General features: G+C 38.6%; 1 protein-coding gene across 1 annotated transcript; it reads right to left on the reverse strand.

Annotated features, from left to right (window-relative positions):
• Positions 1–855: 855 nt before the first annotated feature.
• CNIH1 (cornichon family AMPA receptor auxiliary protein 1) lies at positions 856–19,000 on the reverse strand. The gene is made up of 5 exons (XM_047767374.1): positions 18,830–19,000; positions 13,469–13,537; positions 9,237–9,349; positions 7,713–7,856; positions 856–5,431 (listed from the first exon to the last, which is right to left on the reverse strand). The coding sequence occupies exons 1-5, from the start codon at positions 18,908–18,910 to the stop codon at positions 5,404–5,406; spliced, it is 435 nt and encodes a 144-aa protein (XP_047623330.1). The 5' UTR covers positions 18,911–19,000; the 3' UTR covers positions 856–5,403.
• Between the last annotated feature and the right edge of the window lie 1,967 nt (positions 19,001–20,967).

The following is a 20,967-nucleotide window of genomic DNA, read 5'->3' on the forward strand; positions in this document are numbered from 1 at the left end:
GTTATAACAAGAAAGTTATTTTTTAAGTACAGGCTATAATAAGATTGATATTCCTCATGATTTTGGTATTATAACCAAATGCTATTTATTTATTTATTTATTTTTTGTCTTTTTCCTATTTCTTTGGGCCGCTCCTGCGGCATATGGAGGTTCCCAGGCTAGGGGTCTAATCGGAGCTGTAGCCACTGGCCTACGCCAGAGCCACAGCAACGCGGGATCCAAGCCACGTCTGCAACCTACACCACAGCTCACGGCAATGCTAGATCATTAACCCACTGAGCAAGGGCAGGGACCGAACCCGCAACCTTATGGTTCCTAGTCGGATTCGTTAACCACTGTGCCACGATTGGAACTCCCCAAATGCAATTTAAAATCACATTATTCCATTAAACAATCACTGAAATTGACATTATCAAATCTTATATTAGCTTTCTCCCAATATAAATATAGAGCTTGAATAATTAAGACAGTGGAGGAAAAATATTGGCATGGACCAATTAAATCCTTTAATAACCAACTGAATTTCCAAAGTACAGGTATCTCTTAATTTCCACTGAAAGTGCTCATTAAGCCTTCCATATTGAAAACTACTTTAATACTAAATATAAGGAAAAACCTCAATTATCCCATAACAAAGAAATATGGGATATAACTACTCAAATATAATTATCCAATTAAGTTTAATAACATGAAATTCCAACATTCTCGTTAAAGTATTTTCTCTGGTTAACCTGCAGGACAGCCCTCAAAACAACAGAGGAGGGGAGGCAGTGACCAGCTAGAGTCCTGGTCACACATATTGCTGAAAGAGAATCAACACACAGACTCATCCATTATCCATAAATTACACAAGGAAACATTTGAGACAGTTTTTATTAAATATACAAAAGCAAAATAAAGCAAGCAGTCTCTAAGAAGGGAGGACAACATAAGGGCATTGTCTTTGGACGGTGGTACAGCACCATTAAGGTTAACTTAGATTAACAAAACATGAGCACAGCTAACTATATTCTGTGTCTCCCTTAGTAGTTTTAAGGTCTACCTAGTCATCATTATTCAAGAAATTTTTCCTCCCCAGAATACACAAACAGTAACCAAATGTTTATTATACCTAGGAAAAGCAGTGTACTCTAAAAATTAACTTAGTCTTTTCCATGTCTAGGTGTTCTCTTCATCTCCCACCATGTTCATTAGTAAAACTGAAGTAAGGTAAAACCTTCACTCAAATCCCACACAACACCATACGTGGTTAATACTATTTGCCAAAACCAAGCAGAACAAGCAGCAGAGTTGTTTACTCCTGGTAGACATTTAACTTTAAAACTTAATTTTAATCAAAGTAAAACTGTTCTAAGAAAGCTACTGGACATATCCAGAAACGGAACTCCATTTTCTCCCTTGGCACCACCCCGGAATATTAGTTCAGAACCATCTGCTAAGCTGTAACACTAGTGCCAGACTCATCAGCTGCTGGTCTGACCAGACATCAATGCCTGATTTCAGCAAAAGAGCTTAAATTATTTGAGATTAACAATGTTGATAGCTTCCTCAAAGGATGAATATGGATACTTTCATGAACAATGTTGGACAAGGTACTGATATTTTTATCTTTCCCCTTTGAAAGAGCTGTTTTAAAATATTAAGCTGTCAAATCTTCTTACAATTATACTGTACAACTGAAAGATGCACATTTGGAGTGTTACATGATATAAGTAAATTGGATGTATACTTTTGAATACAGGTTATTTTCATGGGCTTGACATATCACACTGCTAGAATGTAACCACGCCTAAGATGAAAGCCCACTCCCCTGCAAGGTATAAGAAATCCACAGAAGCCATTCTTAGTACTGTGGCAATAATAATTCATGAATACTGTTCATAAATATATAATATGGGGGAAAAGAGAAGTGTTATACCAAGGAAAGTGATTTGCTAGTTTCAAAGTGTATCTACATCTCTATTTCTTTCCTATGCAATTATGTGACGAATTTTCAAAATACACACTGTTGATCTGCAGAGCAAAGCAAAGCTCCATGTTTAAAAAATATTTTAAACATTGGAGTTCCCCTCGTGGCGCAGTGGTTAATGAACCCGACTAGGAACCATGAGGTTTCGGGTTCGATCCCTGGCCTTGCTCAGGGGGTTAGGGATCCGGTGTTGCCGTGAGCTGTGGTGTAGGTCTCAGACGCGGCGCTGTGGCTCTGGCATAGGCTGGCGGCTACAGCTTTGATTGGACCCCTAGCCTGGGAAGCTCCATATGCTGTGGGAGCGGCCCTAGAAAAAGGCAAAAAGACAACAACAACAAAAAAAAATTTTAACATTTTAAGTGTCACAATAAATGAGTGGTCCTCAGCTGAAAAATACTGAAAAGGCTTTTAAAAGACATACTGCCACGCATTCTGTTGCTCTGTGTAAGACCATTATCTGGCTATCTGAACTTGACTGGTAGGTTCTGGCCATTCATGGCATAATCCACTTGGCTTCTCAAATGCTTTAGTAGTAAAACCTGATACATGTCAAAAGTAGATTGTCTGGTCATTTCCTATAACCACCTCCTTCCTATGAAAAGTAATTCAAACTTCAAACAAATTGGCAGTTTATGTGCAGCCTGTGACCTAACTCTCCTTTACTCTGGGATAGGGAGTGGGAAGTATCAGTTAAATATTGCGAAAATCATCAGACGTTATTAATAAAATCCAGATTTGGGCATTCAGGAAAGTTTCTACCCCTATACCTCCTTAGCACTACTGGGATATACTGCCATGATACACTATTATTACTTAATAGAAGAGATACTAAATAGACTACACTTGTTATCAAGACTTTAATGTAGGAGAATCTGTAGTACCAACAGCAACAAGGAGTTGCTAATACAGGTATAAACCACATCGTGCTACACTAATGGTTTCAGAGAGTTGGAAAGCTCTTAAAGATCAACCAAAACACAGTATAGCAAAAGTAATTGTAACAAGGGAAAAAACAATTCCTAAATAAACAACTGTGGCTGCCCAGGGTGCAGTCTGGCTAAATTGGAAAGGATTACAGAGCCAGGCTATGTTTCAGATGGGCATACAGGACTAAGAGAAACAGGGCTAGGACCACCTAAACCAGATTAACAGGAGGAACAAATCAAATTCAGAGCAAGGAAAAGAGCCAGCTGCTTACTGTCAAATACAAATATTATGTTTCTGCTTTCTTTTCTAAGTGACTTAATTTCATAAAACACTGGCAAAGGTAAAGATAAGTAGGTATTAGGACAGCATCCGGGTACGCAATCTTCTAATCACTTACATGCCTAGGAACTAACAACCTACCACTGAGGTGGGTGAACCTCACTGTCAGTCACCTCTGAGGAATCAGCTAACAACTACATATCTAATTTCTGAAGCATGAGAAAGGTGCTTCCACAAATTCCAACCAGTACACCTGGCATTATTAATCCTGGAGAATACTGTGGAATACATTATTAAAAGGATGTTTGTTAAAACTCAGAAGACAGCAGGAGCTCATGAAAATACTTTGACAGGAATGAAGAAACAGCTGCCCCACAAAACCTATCTGAAGCCTAGAAGGCTTAGCCAGGTCTCTCATGATCAAAGTACTTGTGAACAAGAAAAGGGGTGCAACACTAGTACAAGTGGGTGGAAAAGAAACTAAATGTTTGCTTATACTCAGATTGTGAGTCCTCAGTGCTAGCAAGGGCTCAATAAACAATATGCTGCATGAACTGATGAACAGTCAGATCCTTCCAGGTCTCCTCCAGACCACAAAATACAGAGGCTTTCAAGCTTCTCTCATGAAATGTTTGACTACCTACCCTCACTCCTCTGGTTCTACCTCCTCCTTCAACAAGTTCACCTCCATTACCCTATCAGTAACAGCCACTCCTCCAAAGGTGGAAAGCATTTTTTCACTAGTAGAGAATAAAACATCTAATTCAAGGGGTACTTGGTGTAAGACTTCCATTAACACATCCATAAACTCCCTTATGTGAAATTTGTATATATAGTAGTTTTCTTTCTTTGATCTTTTAAGAAAATTTGAACTACTTACACTGTTGTCAATTGCCTCAACTTCCTCATTCTAAATCAAGCACAAGAATGCTTATGAAAACATGCAAGCCATCATGTACCTGCCTTAGCAGCAGCAAAAAAAAAAAAAACAAAAACAAATTTTAAGTCATTTAACCTTAAAACCTGCTGTTTCAAGAAGGAAAAAAAATATTTTAAACATTTTAAGTTTCACAATAATTTTTTAAAGTGGTAAGAAAAATGAAGATGCTGTGTCATTAGTGTTTATGAATTTTGTCAAGTGACAAGAGGGTGGGATGTACTTAACCATTTAAAAAAAAAAATCACCCTTCTCAGATCCAAGCATGGTATTTAAAAACAAAAATAAACCCACAATGTAACACTCTATTATCTTTTTAAAAAACTGACAGTGATGTCTTTATTTGGAATAAGCAAGTTTAAGAAATAGCTATTTGTAATCTTTAAAACAATGCACTGAAAATAAGTCTTAATTTCAGAGTTTTATTGTATTGCACTAAAGGAACAGCAGGACGGTTATACAATGTTCTCTCTCATTCAGTTTTGAAAATCTAAAGTACTTGCAAATTCTTAAGAATACCTTTACCACCAGATTAGAACAATTATGTGTAGTTATTACCAATTTCTTAATAAGTAATGTCTCACAAATTAAAACACATTTAAAAAGCTTTAAATGCATTCTTCACAAGTAAGTCAGCATATATTTTTGTATCTTGTTCAATTATGCTTAAGAATTAAAGCAAGTATATTACTCTGGTGGAAATATGGAAATCTCTCATTCATGCAATATAGGAATAATATTTCAAGTCTAAGGGGAAAAAACCCCCACTCATTTTTTTTTAATTTATCCATATATAATCACCTACATGATAGATGCAGAAACCCGAAGTTTCCCACAGGTCAGATATATATTTTCAGTTCATCAGAAGCACCTGATATCTACAGCTAATTTATAATTAAATGGCATTTCAGTAAAACCAAAATGAGCCCTATAAGTTCCTAAAAACAAAAGCTTCCAATGGACTAAAGACAGTCAATAATTAATGCAATCATTCACGGGATTATGGCTGTTCCTTAAGGAGTGCAAGTTCAAACCTGTCCACACCAGAGGTATCATTTTATATTAATTTATACGTAATTCCATTTAAATTCTTTATCCGAGTATAACATATGAAAACAGTCTTTCCACAAGCAAAAAATGTGGAAACATTTAAAAAATAAGGAGTCATTTTTTAAAGTAACTGATCAGATTCCATAGGCTACTCTTGGAAACAGGATCTTGCTGGATAGAATCCCTTCATTTGGTGGCTTTTTGCATGCACTTAACTGGACCAATTCTTCTGAGTGTTGTTCTAAGAGCTCACCAAAACATAAATCATGCTGAAAAGAAGAAAAACGCTATTATTAATTCAAACATTCCTAATTATAAAAAAGTTGAGTCTGCTCTATACAGCAAACTAGTTCACGGTATCACACCATCACAGAAAATGGAAAAATCAATGACAAGTTCACAAAGCGATTTTAATCTGCATTTATGGACTTTTGCCTAAGGTAGGCTGGCTCAGTGCATGTGCTGTAGCTGTCCCCTATTTCCTTTCCAATTTTAGCAAGTAGAACGGCACAGCTGAAAGCTTAATGGGGGATCAGAGCTTAAAGAAGCAATCCAAAACAGCACACTGCTCCAGAGCTGTGTCTAAGAATAGGAGTGAGCATCTCCAAGGGCTTACTTCATGCCAGACCTTCTGGGGTCCTAAGAGGTAGGGTAGGTACCATCATCATCCCACCTTACAGACAGGAATGACCAATGAAAGGAACTTTCCCACTAGAAAAAAAACTCTAGGCAACAGCAGCAAGGTTAAAAAAAGCTAAGGGGACCAATAACCAAAATAAAAAGCAATAACCATGTGATTTAGGCTTAAGGACTGCTGGGCAAGCCTACATGAAAAGCAATGTAGGACAGCCGTGGTTCAAAAGCATGACTGTCCAAATGGAAATATAAAGCAATGAGATGAGCAAACGTGATAGACAATTTAAAACAGAAATGAGGGAGTTCCCATTGTGGCTCAGTGGTAACGAATCCAACTAGCATCCATAAGGATACCGCTTCGATCCCTGGCCTTGCTCAGCAGATTAAGGATCGGGTGCTGCCATGAGCTGTGGTGTAGGTCACAGAGGCAGCTCAGATTCAACCCCTAGCCTGGGAACCTCCATGTGCCACAGGTGCAGCCCTAAAAAAAAAGACAAAAAAAAAACCAGAAATGAATGATGTAGTGCCACCATCTCCTGGTAAACATTTTCCCACAATTCCACATCTCCAATTTTATCATTTATTCAATCATTCGTTTTCTTTCAACACATATGCTTTAAGTGCATCCTATATGCCAGCACTGTTCCAATTATTATAGGAACTTAAAAAATAAAATTAACAGAAGTTAAAAGGACAACATGGAATTTCACTTTTCAGAACTTTTTCCCTATCTTTGTTTCATGTATGAATGTGTGCAGATACACATAAAGGACATTCATTTTTCACAATCATAACCTCTAAAACCATAAAAATACATTTTTCATAAATTTCAGCCTAGGACTTCATCCTTTCCATAATGGAAATTTCTATGATGTAAACAAGAAATAGGAATATAAGCCTACCAGTTAATACTGATCACGTTTTCAAGTAACGGGAAAAAGGAAAGGGAACAGAAACTTAATTACTACAATAATTTCATCTAGTACAATTAATTTTCTTCATATTTTGACAATCAGGTGGAAAAGTCCTCCCTAGTTGAATATATATATAAACAAAAAATGAGAAAAGTATACATAGTTTAAACAACAATTAAACTTCACATTTGCCAGTGTCTATTTCTCATTTTAATAAGCAGCCGTTTTACTCCACCTACAGTACACCTAGAACAGTGGCTCTCAACTGGGGCTGATTTGGCCCCATAGGGGGCATCCAGCAATGTCTATAGAGACATTTCTGGTTATTATGACTGGAGCAGGGGGATGCTACTGGCACCTAGCGGGTAGAGGCCAGGGATGCTGCTAAACATCCTACAGTGCACAGAACAGCTGCTTACAACAAAGATTTATCCTACCCAACGTTTCAACAGTACCAAGGTCAAGAAACTCTGACCTAAAGGAACAATGACATAAGTCTATCACAGTATAAAGGGAAAGAAATCAATAACTACACCATCCTGTACAACAGAACTGTTTCTTTCATTCATCCCATTTGGATCATGCAACCAGCAAAAGGCAGAGCATACAGTTTATGAAGAATGATAAAGAAAAAATTAAATATAATCTCAAGAGAGACATTGAAGCCAAGCAAAAACTTTTTTGCAAATTCACACAGCCATATCCTCTAAATGCCATGACTCTGCCATAGGGAATAAGGATCATCCTTCAGACTCTGAGAGTATGGAAGCAGCATCTCTGACCCAACTTTCTGCCTCTGACTGCACACCAGTTGGCTGCCTTGACAAGTACCAGTTTATTCAATGAGTATGAATTTGCTGGCATGCACGGTACCATTACCAGTTACCACCATTGAAGACAATGAGTTATTCTTCAAGTGAGTTTTAAGGTGTCCGTACTATAAAGCCTGCAAATGTTTTAGGCAGCAGAAAAGTGAAATCATATATTTTTTTTAACTTACCCATATAGGTAGTAAAAAAATGCTAGAAGATAAAAAGCTAATTTGCACCATCCTTCTTTCTGACAATAAGCTAGAATATCTGCATTCATGATGGTTGTAGGGTCATAGAGTCCTGGTCCACTCATCACTGGTCTACTCATATACCTGTAATAAACACAGCCAATTAGCCACTTAGAAAGGAAGCTAAGCTTCAGGATGGAAAAGAACATTCTTCTCACTATCTGTTACAATGAGAGGTGGTCCACATAGGGAAGCATACTTTTGGTTCTATGTGGAGTTCTTTCCTTTTATCACTTTAAAATATAGGAGCCCTAAAGAGAACAGTGCAGTTAAACAAGTCAGATCTGGTCTCCTCTACACTTTCAGAAATCTATGAAAACAGAGTAACTGTAGAAAGGAAATAAGATTTTTTCTTTCAACTTCTTATTTTAACATAAAGATATTCCAAATGTCCACATTTACCACATGGTTTTGTCCTTTTCTGTCCTCTCTAAATATGTGTACATTTTTTTTCTGTGCCATTTCAGACACAGTTACAGTTGTGAAACCACTTCACTCCTAAGTACTTCTTCCACATGTATTTCCTAAAATCAAGGGCAATGAGACTTTGGCATGCCTATCCAAAACAAAAAACTCTATATAGATCAGATATAACTTTTAGAAATTATAATATGAATCTTTTATAAATAACCAAATTTAAAGTCATAATGTAAACATGGAGAAAGTTAGACATGGACTCTACATTTTGATTTACATGAAGTCCAAAGATGGACAAAACTAAGCTGCAAGAGATCACTGGTTCTCCTGGAGGGTACAGGGCTAACACAATGGCATGGCACATAAGGGACTCCTGGGCAGTGATTTCACAAGTGTCAACGCATGTAAAAATCCACTGAGCTGTACACTTCAGACATGCACACATTACTGTAAATTATACCTCATTTTTTTTCTTTTCAAAAATTTTTAATTTAATTTTTTTATATTAGATATACTTCATTTTTTAAAATAATCTTTAAACCTCATAAGCTCCAAAAGAGGTATTAAAATAGCTATTTCTTCGAGTTTCTATGGTGGCTCAGCATTAACAAACCAGACTAGTATCCGAGAGTCCTCAGGTTCAATCCCTGGCCTTGCTCAGTGGGTTAAGGATCCAGTGTTGCCATGAGCTGTGGTGTAGGTCGAAAACATGGCTCACAGCTAGGATCTGGCATGGCTGTGGCTGTGGTGTAGGTCGAAAACATGGCTCACAGCTAGGATCTGGCATGGCTGTGGCTGTGGTGTAGGCCAGCAGCTGCAACTCCAATTTGACCCCTATAGCCTAAGAACTTCCACATGCCACGGGTGCAGCCCCCCAAAAGACAAACCCACAAAAAACCAACTATTTCTTCATCCATGTGGCTTTAAAAATAAACACCAACTAGTTTTCAGTTTTCTTTTAGGTGACTAGCATGTAAGATAACCATATCAACACAGCATAATTAAAATTTAACTAGGAAAAGTATTAGAAGTGTATCTAAAGATTACCTCCAAATATGATATGCCAAGAGGGGCATATTGAGACCCAAGGTAAGCCACTCTGCAGCACAAAGAAACATGACACAGAAGAAAGCATGGATGAGGTACTCTGGAAGGACAAGCTGGAAGAAAAAATAAGCCAGTTATCAAAATGCCTTGTCATTAAGTCAACTGCTAATTAGGAAAGCAGGTGGCAACTAAGTTTCCATAATGAAAAATCACTGTTTTTTTGAATCAGAAGTGAAAGATGCTATTGAGTTTTATTTCCATATCTAACTTTTGACCAAAAGCAGGACTACAGGCAAACTGACCAGAGAATATAGCTTACACTGAAAGAATAAGATAACTTAAAATTTAAAACCCAAATTCTTATGGCAACAGATTAAAATTGTACAAAGTTACCACCCAGATTGTTCAAACACAGTCATTTGCTCATCATTTCGAATACTTTTTCTTTCCATCACTTAAGAATGATAAAAAATACAAAAATGAAGTATCTGTTCACATGCAACATGGTATTTAAAAATCCACAAAAACAAGCTCCCCTTTAGAAGCTTACACATTTTTAGAGTTTTTAACAGAAACCAGGGATGCTACATATACAATATTTAGCAAACCACATCACATTACCACAAAAGTAATTTTTCAATGGAAAGCCAACAGCCAATAATCTCAGCACAGTCAGGGGGGAAAGAACATTAATATGCACAGATGCAAATAAGGCACTTTCTGCAATGTAGGAGGGAAAAGACTGAGATCTGAACCATGAAATTGGAATTCTCCCAGTTCCCAAGCTCCCCCCACTCTACACGACCTCCCTGTTTCTCTCAGCCTCCTTTCTCTCATAAAGTGCTATGGACACAGCAGACCAGAAGAAGCTCAGAACTCAAAAGACACGATACATCTTTTGATAGCAGGTAGTAGTAAGCGAAGAAAAATTAGTTCAAGCAAAATGCTTTTTTATAAAATGCCCAAGAGTTCATGCTTTCCTTTAAATTGTCTTTCTCATCCTAAAGACTTCAGCCTGACTCTGTTAAGTAAAAGTACCAAAACCTTTCATTTCAAGTTTCAGCCAAAGAGCTCCTTATAAATCACAACTGCAAAGCCGCTTTCTCAAATGTGCCTGCATTGTACAAATTAAAATTATATGAATCCTCAACATCATCAGATCTATTCTGAGGGGAAACTATAGCTGCAGAAATAAATAATACAATTATACTACTATTCAAGCCCATTTTCTAATATTCCCAAATTTTCCCATTCAAAGCTGTAAAGCAAAGTTTTAAATTAATACCATTTTAAATAAAATCCCAGTAAAACCAATTAATCTACACCACTAACCAGATATTTTCTACAAATTTAAGCAATATAATAACAAGACAAATTCACATATATATATATATATAAACATGCAAATAACACAAACTGTTAAGCCAGCATTTAATTAAAATCAAAATTAAACATCTGCAGGAAAACAAGAAAGGGATTTCCTTAGGAAAACCCTTGAAACACAAAGACTACAACCAGGTCCATCAAGAAAAATATACATTGTGTAGGAGTTCCACTAGAGCTGCTATTTATAATACTAGTTTAAATTATGAGACTTCTCTTTAAAATATAATAAACCTATTTTAGCTCTCTAAAGCCAACTGATCTAACAATACAAAACAAATCATCCACGTTTTCATCCTTCACTTCCAGACTAAGGTATGGGGGAGAAAATAATTTCAAAAGCATGATCCCTACTGGTCTTAATATTCTTTAATAAGAGTGATCATCAAGATAATCTGCAATTCTACCAGTTCTAATGTGAAACAAATGCCACACTCCCTCCCTTCTCCTCAAAACTTTAGTCCAGAAAATTTTCCTATGCTTTTCCCATAAAGACCAATCTTCTTCAATCATTCTTTAATGATGAAATTTCCCCATAAGTGGCACAAAATGATTCCATTTCATTCTGTTTGTCTGTTTTGGCCCTGCCTACCTCCTCCTATGGAAGTTCCTGAGCCAGGGATGGAACCTATACCACAGCTGTGACCAGTGCCACAGCTGCGGCAACACCGGATCCTTAACCCACTGAGTCACAAGGGAACTTCCTATTATTCCATTTAGGAACCAACATTTAATCAAAAACTAGTATCCAGAATGGCTGCCTCATGCAAATATGGCTGAAATGATAGTACTTAAACATGCAAATCGTAATATTCTCTAGTTAAGGTTCACATCATTAAAAATAATAGTATTTGTCTTCCCCCATACTTTGGCAGAATTGTCAAAACAAATTTTCAATAGGGAAAACTGTCAGATGCACTGCTATTAAGCCAATTATCGGCACCCTAGCCAAAACACATCTTGTGCTGGTCATGAAACTTCCTTCCATCCACTACAGCATTAGGATTCCCAAGCACAAATGAAAATTTCTTTCCATTAAAAAAAAGCCAAAGATCACATGTTGTATGTTCAGATGAAATTAGTTCCTCTGAAATTTACAGCAAACTAGCAATCTCAGCTTAAAAATTAGGCTGTCTGGGTTCAAATTCTGACTCTACCTTGGCTGTGTGACCTTGGGCAAAGTGATTTAACCTCACCAAGCCTCAGTGTACTCTCCTATTCATGAGTATAATATACCCACCTCAGGACTGTCATGAGAACCCGAATGAAAAAAAACAGGTAAAGATGCGTAGCACAGAGCCTGGCACCCAGGAAAGCCCTCATTTGATTTCAGCTATTGTCATCCTCATCATCATTTGGTTATGTGAAGTAATGAAAAGCCAAAGAAGAAGATAGGCATCAAAAGAAGAAATTTCAGCTTAATTTCTTGGTAACAATTAGTTCAAACAGTAAGTTAAGATGTTTTATAATGAACATTATTACTTTCCAGTGAGAAAGCAGATTCATCTCATATGTTGCTTCACAAGAGCAGAATAACAGTAAGATAATACTTTTAATTGTACCCACATCAAGTCTTACTGTAGCAGTTCTTTAAAGACAAGCTAAGAAACTATTCCATCAGGCCTATTTATCAAAGAAACAAGGATAAAGCAGCAAACTAACTTTAAAGAACCTTTCCAAATAAAATCCCTCTAGCATGCTAGTGCTTTATACCTTTATACAACTAAAGTCTGTACATGTTTTCATCCTCACTAAGTAATTTTTAAAGATGAATTATTATATTCTATTTCTTGAAGACATTCCCACTGCTTTCTTACAAACAATTTTTCAGTTTCTGACCAGTTAGGCAAAATCAAACCTACAGGCTAAAGGAGAATCTTCCTAAATGAGTAAACAAAATGAAGTCAAAAACATATAGAAAACTCCTAAGCACCATGGGGCCACATTATAACTAAGTCGAGCAGAACTCAGAATTTAGGGCTGTTTTAGAAACTTGAGTAGATTATACATTAGAAGTAACTATGTAGACATTTGTATACCAATTGTTAATCCACAAAATTCTAACCGTGAATCCAAAGGTCAGCATTATTGCAAGATTCTAGAGCCTAACAACAGAGCTATCCACCTAATAGGCACTAAATAAACATCACTGAAAGAGTAAATAAATCCCAGCATAGACAAAACCAAAGACAAAAGTAAATAAGGTACTAAAGACTCCACCTACAGATTACCTGAAGGTAAATCACAACAAGAATAATCTCACCTATAAAATCATTTTAGATTAGCCAACTTTCAAACACTGCGCCAAATAATTTAATATCAAAGTGCCTATGGCTATAACATTTTTTGAAATGCATGAGCATTTAACAGCTTTCCCTACTTGACTGGGCCAGCAAGCAAACATTTGCATAAAATGTGAAATTTCATGAAATCATAAACCTCAACAGGCATATGAACAAGCACACCGAACAGAACATTTTACAAATACAAATGCCCTTGCCCTCCCCATGAAATGATAGCATTAAAACATTAAACTAAAAAGCAGTACACACCTTTAATGCAATTTTGACTCTTTTAATCTTTTTGACCTTTTCAACTGTCTTTGGCGACAATGTAAAAAGCAGATTGGAAGAATGTTAGTATGACAGCTGACAAGATCACCAGCAGATTAATAATAGTCAGAATAGTCAAGCAGGATAGGAAAAAAAAAATTTTTTTTTTAAATTCTGCCTACTTCAGAAAGTATAACATATCATGCTACTGAGAATATTGGCCATTTTCAAATTATGTTAAGTTAAAAACCAAAAACAGTTTAAAAATCTAGGGGAAAATCCTATATTATAACTTACAGGATTCAGGGTATTACACTGGTCTATAGGATTCTTGTAATCAGTCTTCAGCTCATCAAATGCTATAATCTAAAATAAAAATAAAATAGTTAGGACCTCTCACTTTAATAAAAAGCCACAATAAACCTACCCCATCAAGCAGTAATTGAATAATGTTAATAGGACAAAAGCAGAAGTGTACCAACTTTATATGTACCAATTTATAGTAAACACAATGTGGTAATTAATAAATAACTAGAATCACATTTACAGAACTGAGAACACTTTTATATAAAGTGTTATCACTAAAATGATCTAATATCACTAAGATAAATACTTCAATTTTCAATTTTTTCAATGCCTCTGCTCAAGTTATTTTCTTTGCTTGAGATGATCTTTCCCCCACCCATAACTATTTATGGAAACTCCTCTTTATCCTAAAAAACACTCTTCCTATGTCAACTCCTCCCTGTAGGTTTCCCTCACTTCCTTGGGCAGAAATAACTGCATGCCTGCCTAATCTCACATAGTACATGGCTTCATAATGGCTACCAGGCTGGCACTTATACTGGAGAAGGGGATTTATGTTCAAGTTAGTGTTTCCCCCACTAGACTATGTGCCTTCAAGGTAAAGTGTTTTTAATCATCTGTGCATGTCCCTCCTTTGTCACACTATTCAGTGGGACTCTAGAAAGGAACTCGAATGCTTCAATTTGTTCCATTTGTGCCCAAACACATACATTTCAAAGTCCTGCGTCATCTAGAAATTCAAGAAATGGCCTCAGAACAGGGGAACACTAAGAGATTATTAAAGTTCAAGGCCAAGACCACTACATAGTAGTGCAATTTCTGCACAGGACAAAAGGCCCAGTGGGAGCCCAAAGCCATCATGTGCTCCTGCTGCCTGGCACCCTGACATAGACTCTGCACCCAGGGGCTGTGTGTATTCAAGAGGGAGGACTTTTCTAATTCTTCTGCCTCAAAAGTCACCTATTCTAATTCCCCTTAAAGCATCACATAGGCAAGAGCAGCCCTGTTCAAGGCCACTGCAAAAGTAATCAATCTGACCTACTTTCGAGTCCTCTGCACATTCCTACCACATATAGGTTCTTTCATTTGATCACTAAACTAAAGACTGAAGACAGGTACGCCCAGGTAAGACCAGCTTCTCATGGGGTGATGACTGAAACAGTTATAAATGTAATAAAGGGAGACAAATCTCATTCACTTAAAATGCATGGCACAAGTAAATCAACTATACTTCAGTATATAAGTAAATAAATACTAAAAATAATACCATTAAAAAAATTGGCAAGAATCAAGAATGTTTTTTGGAGTTCCCTTGTGACTCAGTGGATTGAGGACCCAGCACTGTCACTGCTGCAGCTCAGATCACAGCTGTGGCTCAGGTTCAATTCCTGGCCCAGGAACTTCTGCATGCTGCAGGTGTGGCCAAAAATGAAAAAGAAAGAAAGAAAAAAAATGTTTCTTTCCACACTCTAAGAAAAACTGTGGCTTTAACATTTAGGATCACTGAATACAGAACTTCAAAATCAAAATGCACTAAAAATAAAATAGGGGTAACACTTTGTGGTGTTGAGTGTCAATATAAGAAGCCAAAGGCACCAAGTTTATGGGGAAGCTATTTTAGTTGTGATCATTTGCCACTCAAGGGTCAGAGAATTTATCTGCCCTTCATCTGGTGGGTTAGGACTAAAGTTTTTATACATGAGACATTGCTACTCAATATTACCAATAATCAATGAAGTCATATATTTCTAGCTTTTAATATGTTGCTTTACTTCCCTGTTAAAATTCTTAGCTTCATAAAAAGATGAGGTTTTTTTTAATTTCTAGAATTGTATAAAATTCATCAACCTGACCTAATTAGAAATTCTAATGAAAAAGAAGGAAAATAATTAAACATTAAAATGTAACCTCCATGAAAGCAAAGATTATTGCCATGTTTACCGCTATCTATGTCCCGGTGTAGAATAGTGCCTTGGCATACACCTAGTGTTCATCAGTATTTACTGAATGAAAGGAGTGAATAAAGAAAAAAAGGAAAAAAATAGCTCTATGCTTAAAAAAAAAAGTATGTAACTCACCAAAAAGCTAATTATCCCTAACACATGGAGTTCCCTTTGTGGCTCATCAATTAACAAATTCAACCAGGATCCATGAGGGTGCAGGTTCAATCCCTGGCCTTGCTCAGTGGGTTAAGGATCCAGCACTGCTGTGAGCTGTGGTGTAGGTCACAGACACGGCTCAGACCCCGAGTTGTTGTGGCTCTGGCGTAGGCCGGCGGCCACAGCTCTGATTAGACCCCTAGCCAGGGAACCTCCATACGCCGCGAGAGCAGCCCTAGAAAAGGCAAAAAGAAAAAATATATATATAAATGTGCAATTAGAAGATACTAATTTCTAATTAATTATGGACATTACTAGTCAATTAAGTGACATCAGCTGTTGATGCACTGCCAGTGCATTTGAGTAATAACCTTTAAGACAACGGCCATGATTGCAAATACAATTACTTGCCTATTGTATTTGGCAAGATCCAATTTAATAGCATAGTACAAAACTTGTGCTTTAACTTTTTTTTGACTGGACATTTTCTTTGGGTGATTTCAAAGGATCTTTTAATTTACATGTTGCTGAATGGGGTTCTATTTGAGTGCTATAAGCTAGAGTTTTCAAAACTCTTCTGCAAAAATTCTTTGAAAACTAGTGGTTTTCAAATCTTTTGTGACTATATGTCTGGACAAAGATGTTCACAAAATTTTCCACAAAAGTGCAAAAACAATAAAAATAACTAAATCCCTAAAGATAGCAAACTACATAATTCAAGATACATTTAAATTCAATGAAGAACTTTAGGGAATGATTTCTGCATTTTTAAGCTTTCCAACAAATATATTCTCCCAATTCTATATTTCCAAAAAGCATCAATCACACGAATTAGGCCTAAACCATCAGCATAAAAAAAAAAAAAAAAATCCTCCATACCATGACTAACTTAAAGAGGATTTTTTTGTGTTGGTCTTTTTCTTTCTTCTTCTTCTTTGGCTGCCCTCTGTCATATGCAGTTCCCCCAACAAGGGATCAGATGTGGAGCCACAGTTGCGACCTATGCCAAACATGCAGCAATGCCGGATCCTTTAACCCACTGTGCTGGGCTGGGGATTGAACATGCATCCTGGCACTGCAGAGACACCACCAATCCCAATATGCCACAGTGGGAACTCCTTAAAGGGGATTTTTTTTTAAAATTATACTTGAAATTTCCAAATGAGTCTTCTGACAGATACTTAAACTACCTAAGAAAATAAACTGAAGATTACATAGTTAATAGAAAAATTGAAGCTATATCTTTATTTAGAATTTTCCATTTGTTCCCAAAGGATGCATAATCCTCTGAACTGAGAAATCCCTAAGGATAAAAGCTCTCCACTCATCCCTGAAGTAAAAAATTTTAACTCTATAATAGGGCTTAAAATTACCTACTTCACTCAGACACACATTCACTTCAAAGATGAAACTAAATAACCCTTTTTTAAAAATGCAGTTCAGGAGTTCCTGTTGTGGCACAGTGGTTAACGAATCCGACTAGGAACCATGAGGTTGCGGGTTCGGTCCCTGCCCTTGCTCAGTGCGTTAACGATCCGGCGTTGCCGTGAGCTGTGGTGTAGGTTGCAGACGCGGCTCGGATCCCGCGTTGCTGTGGCTCTGGCGTAGGCCGGTGGCTACAGCTCTGATTCAACCCCTAGCCTGGGAACCTCCATATGCCGTGGGAGCGGCCCAAGAAATAGCAACAACAACAACAAAAGACAAAAAAAAATAAAATAAAAATGCAGTTCAGGTTTTCCTTAAGCCAAACACAACCTACTTCAAAATGTAAGCCATTCATGACTCTAAGAATCCCCATCAGCTCAGAAAAAAAGAGTACCCATCAAGTAAGAAGTATTAAATCCTCATCTACAGACGGCAGGGAACCACACATTTCAGTTTCATCAGAGGCTTATTAAGGCAGAGCTAGTTTGCATCCCCAATTATCTTATTGTCTTTATTCCACCAAAGAAGAGCCTAAAATGCTCAAGTTATTAGTTCCTACTGACAAGCATTTTGAGGGAGCAGTTACTTAACAGCCCACATAAGCATTCCCCACCACACAAACAGTGCAGTTTTAAATAATTATAAATGTAATCATACTCTTTAGCAAAAGGGAATGGATTTGAGTGTTTTTTTGCACAAGATGCTGCTGTCATTTAAATCACTCTGCCTAAGTTCCATTAACAAATCCTTGTTATGGGCATGATGAAACCTGACTTAAAATGTTCATGAACGTGAACATGCTCAATCATTCAAATTAAGACCAATATTCCAGAAGGTAGTAGAATATGGAGGGCAGAACAAATGTAAGATACATTTTTTAATGAATGATTTCCAAAAGGTTACTTCTACCTTTGCGTTAGAGAAACAGGATCCCTTAAAAATTTATTGTAGAACTATTTCACAGGGAATTTACTTGTTCCCAGTAAGGTTGCATTTCTGTCCTGCAACATAACGTGAGTTTAAAAAATAAATAAAACAAAAGTCCTAGAGAAGCTTACGGTTTCTGAACGTTTTCAAAATCAAATTAAAACTACCTCTACTAAATCAAGTTACTCCGAATACAGAAGTGACTAGGAAAAAGGTCTTTCGAGAAACTGTCAAAGTATGATTTAGGGGGAAAAGTTCGGTGATGCAGTGAACAAAGTGATCAATTCAACCTCCATCCAAGTTCACCAGGAAACAAGAATCTGGGGGCGGAGAGAGGGGATGTTTTACTGGAAGAGCACCCAAGTGCTGACAAGGAGAGTTCGAAATTTATCTAAAGTGGGTTGTAAGTATCTCACTTGGGCCATACTCCTGTGAATTCCCGAAAACAAAGGCAACCGGCATTAAATAACAATAATTCAGCAAGCTTCATCCCCTCTAAATACGTAGCACGCCTCTCCGCGCTCTTGACATTCTCCCGAGAGATGTGGGAAAGCAGGGATGCCGAGCCGGCCAGCAAAGCACTGTCCCGCAGGGCCCGTAGGGACCGCGGCTGCCCCACCCGGCGGGGAAGGAGTAACGGCGCGCGAGGCCTGCGCTGGGACACAGCGGGCGCAGGCAGCCAGCCAACTACCAGAGGCCTCGGCTCCTCCTGGACCTGGAGCCCCCGGCCCGCGGACGGAGGGCGCGCAGACCCCTGCGCGCGCGGCCTGTACCGCCCCGGCCTGGCCCCATCCCCAGCCGTGCGGACCTCCGGGGGCCGTGGCCGCCCCGACCACCGGCCCGGAGCGAGAAGAGCCTGCGCCGCCACCCCCACCCCCTTCCCCCGGCACTGGCTACTCACGTGCCAAATGGCGAAGAAGATGAGCGCTGCAGTGAGCAGCAGCGCCAGCATGTAACAGAAGGCCGCGAACGTGAACGCCATGGCCGGGGAGGAGCAGGGAGCAGCGCCGGCGCCAGCGGAGAAAGGCGGCGCAGGGCCCTCTGGGTAAAACCATTCACTTCCCGCGGCCACAGCCCTCTCCGCCGCCGCCGCCGCCACCGCCGCGGCGCCCGCCCTCCTAGTGCGCTTGCGCACCAGCTTCGGAGGAAGGCGCCCTCCGATGGCCGGAGTCGGCCTTGCACAGTGTTAGACAGGGTCCACCTAACCCTAACCCTAACCCCAACCCTAAAAGATTAAAATATAGCGAGTTGATTTCTTTGGACTACTTCGCTCGTTTATTCTTTGAACAAGTATTTCTTCACAAGAGTGCCTAGTATTTCCCAGGTACTGTCCTTCTCTGAGATACAAAGATGAGTAAAATAATACTTGCACTGAAAGAAGTTAGCATAGTGCCAGAAATTAATGCATAAATAATGTCATTACAGAATTATAACCCTGTTAACGGAAGTCGGCAGCATGTTATGAAAGGTCTGAAAAGGCTACCCAGCCCACCCTGGAACGTTCAGGGAAAGATCTATGAAGTAGAAATTTCCTAAGCTGAGCAGAAGTTGTCCAGGCAAAGAGACGGTAGGATCAGCTGTCCAAGAAGAAGGTTTAATATGAGCATATGCACAGAGATGAAGAAGAAAAAAGTTCAGGTCTTAGGTGAAACCACCAAGGCAGTGTGGAGTGTTAGACCCCAGGAGTCATCAAAGGTTTAGATCATAGAGGGCTTTACTTAAATGCCTGGTTAAGGAGCTCAGACTTCATATCCCATAAGCCCATGTTTTTCAATCTGTTTTATTCACCATTCGCAATTAGACTTTTTCATTGCAACACAGCAGAACATGACCTACACATTGAATTATAGAGAGATGGGCATCTGGATATCAAGACAAAGAAATAGATATTTAACAATCAAAAATTTCACAAGACAGGAGTTCCCATTGTGGCTCAGTGTGTTAAGAACCTGACTAGTATCCATGAGGATGCAGGCCGGATCCCTGGCAGGATCCATCGTTACCGTGAGCTGATGTCGCTTGGATCCTGCATTGCCGTGACTGTGGTGTGGGCCGACAGCTGCAGCTCCAATTCGACCCCTAACCTGGGAACTTCTGTATGCCTAGGGTGCGACACTAAAAAGATGAAAAAAAAAAGAATTTTTTTTTCACAAAACAATACTAAGGATCCATGAGTACTTGCCCCCCCATCCTTTTTTGCTGTGTTGTTTTTGATGTTCTTTGTGACCCACAAAATTGACTCACCCCACCTGCTAAATGATTGTAGCTGATGGAAGCGGAAATCAGTGAAGATTTTTAAGAAAGAGAGGGGCATGTTTAGCTTTGCATTAAAGATCTCTCACACCAGCAAATTGTGTAGAAAATGGTTTAGAAACAGAGTCTTTCCAGGACTGTCCAACAGAACTTTCTGCAATAGTGGAAATTTTCCTTTTTTTTTTTTTTTTTTTAGTCTTTCTGCTATTTCCTGGGCTGCTCCTGTGGCATATGGAGGTTCCTAGGCTAGGGGTCGAATCGGAGCTGTAGCCCCCGGGCTACGCCAGAGCCACAGCAACGCAGGATCCGAGCCACGTCTGCAACCTACACCACAGCTCACGGCAACGCAGTATCTTTAACCCACTGAGTAAGGCCGGGGATCGAACCTGCAACCTCATGGTTCCTGGTCAGATTCATTAACCACTGAGCCACGACGGGAACTCCAATAGTGGAAATATTTTTTTATCAGCACTGTTCAGTATAGTAGCCAAAAGCCACATGTGGCTATTGAGCTCTTGTAATGTGGTTAGTATGACTGAGGAACTGAACTCAGTAGTATTAGCTGCTGCATTGCAAGTGCAGCTTTTTTTCTGCCTTTTTTTTTTTGGCTACTCTTTTTTTCAATCAATTAAAATTTATAGAGCTACATGTGGCTAGTGGCTACTGGCTTAGATGGCACAGGTCTATACCTTCAAAATTATGGGCAACTTTATACAAATTACAAAAGTATCTCTCCAGATAAACAGAGCTCTGCACCAGGACACAAGAATGCAGATAATACTTCAC

The sequence above is a fragment of the Phacochoerus africanus genome, chromosome 2 (genome assembly GCF_016906955.1).
Source record: "Phacochoerus africanus isolate WHEZ1 chromosome 2, ROS_Pafr_v1, whole genome shotgun sequence".
In the NCBI taxonomy this organism is placed as follows: Eukaryota; Metazoa; Chordata; class Mammalia; order Artiodactyla; family Suidae; genus Phacochoerus; species Phacochoerus africanus.

Coding starts and splice junctions, on each gene's coding strand:
- CNIH1 (XM_047767374.1), bottom strand. CDS start 18,910: ATGGCGTTCACGTTCGCGGCCTTCTGTTACATGCTGGCGCTGCTGCTC. Junction 9,350..13,468: donor AGTGTAATACCCTGAATCCT/GTAAGTTATAAT, acceptor TTTTTCTTCCAG/CTTGTCCTTCCAGAGTACCT. Junction 5,432..7,712: donor TTTTTTTACTACCTATATGG/GTAAGTTAAAAA, acceptor TCTTCTTTTCAG/CATGATTTATGTTTTGGTGA.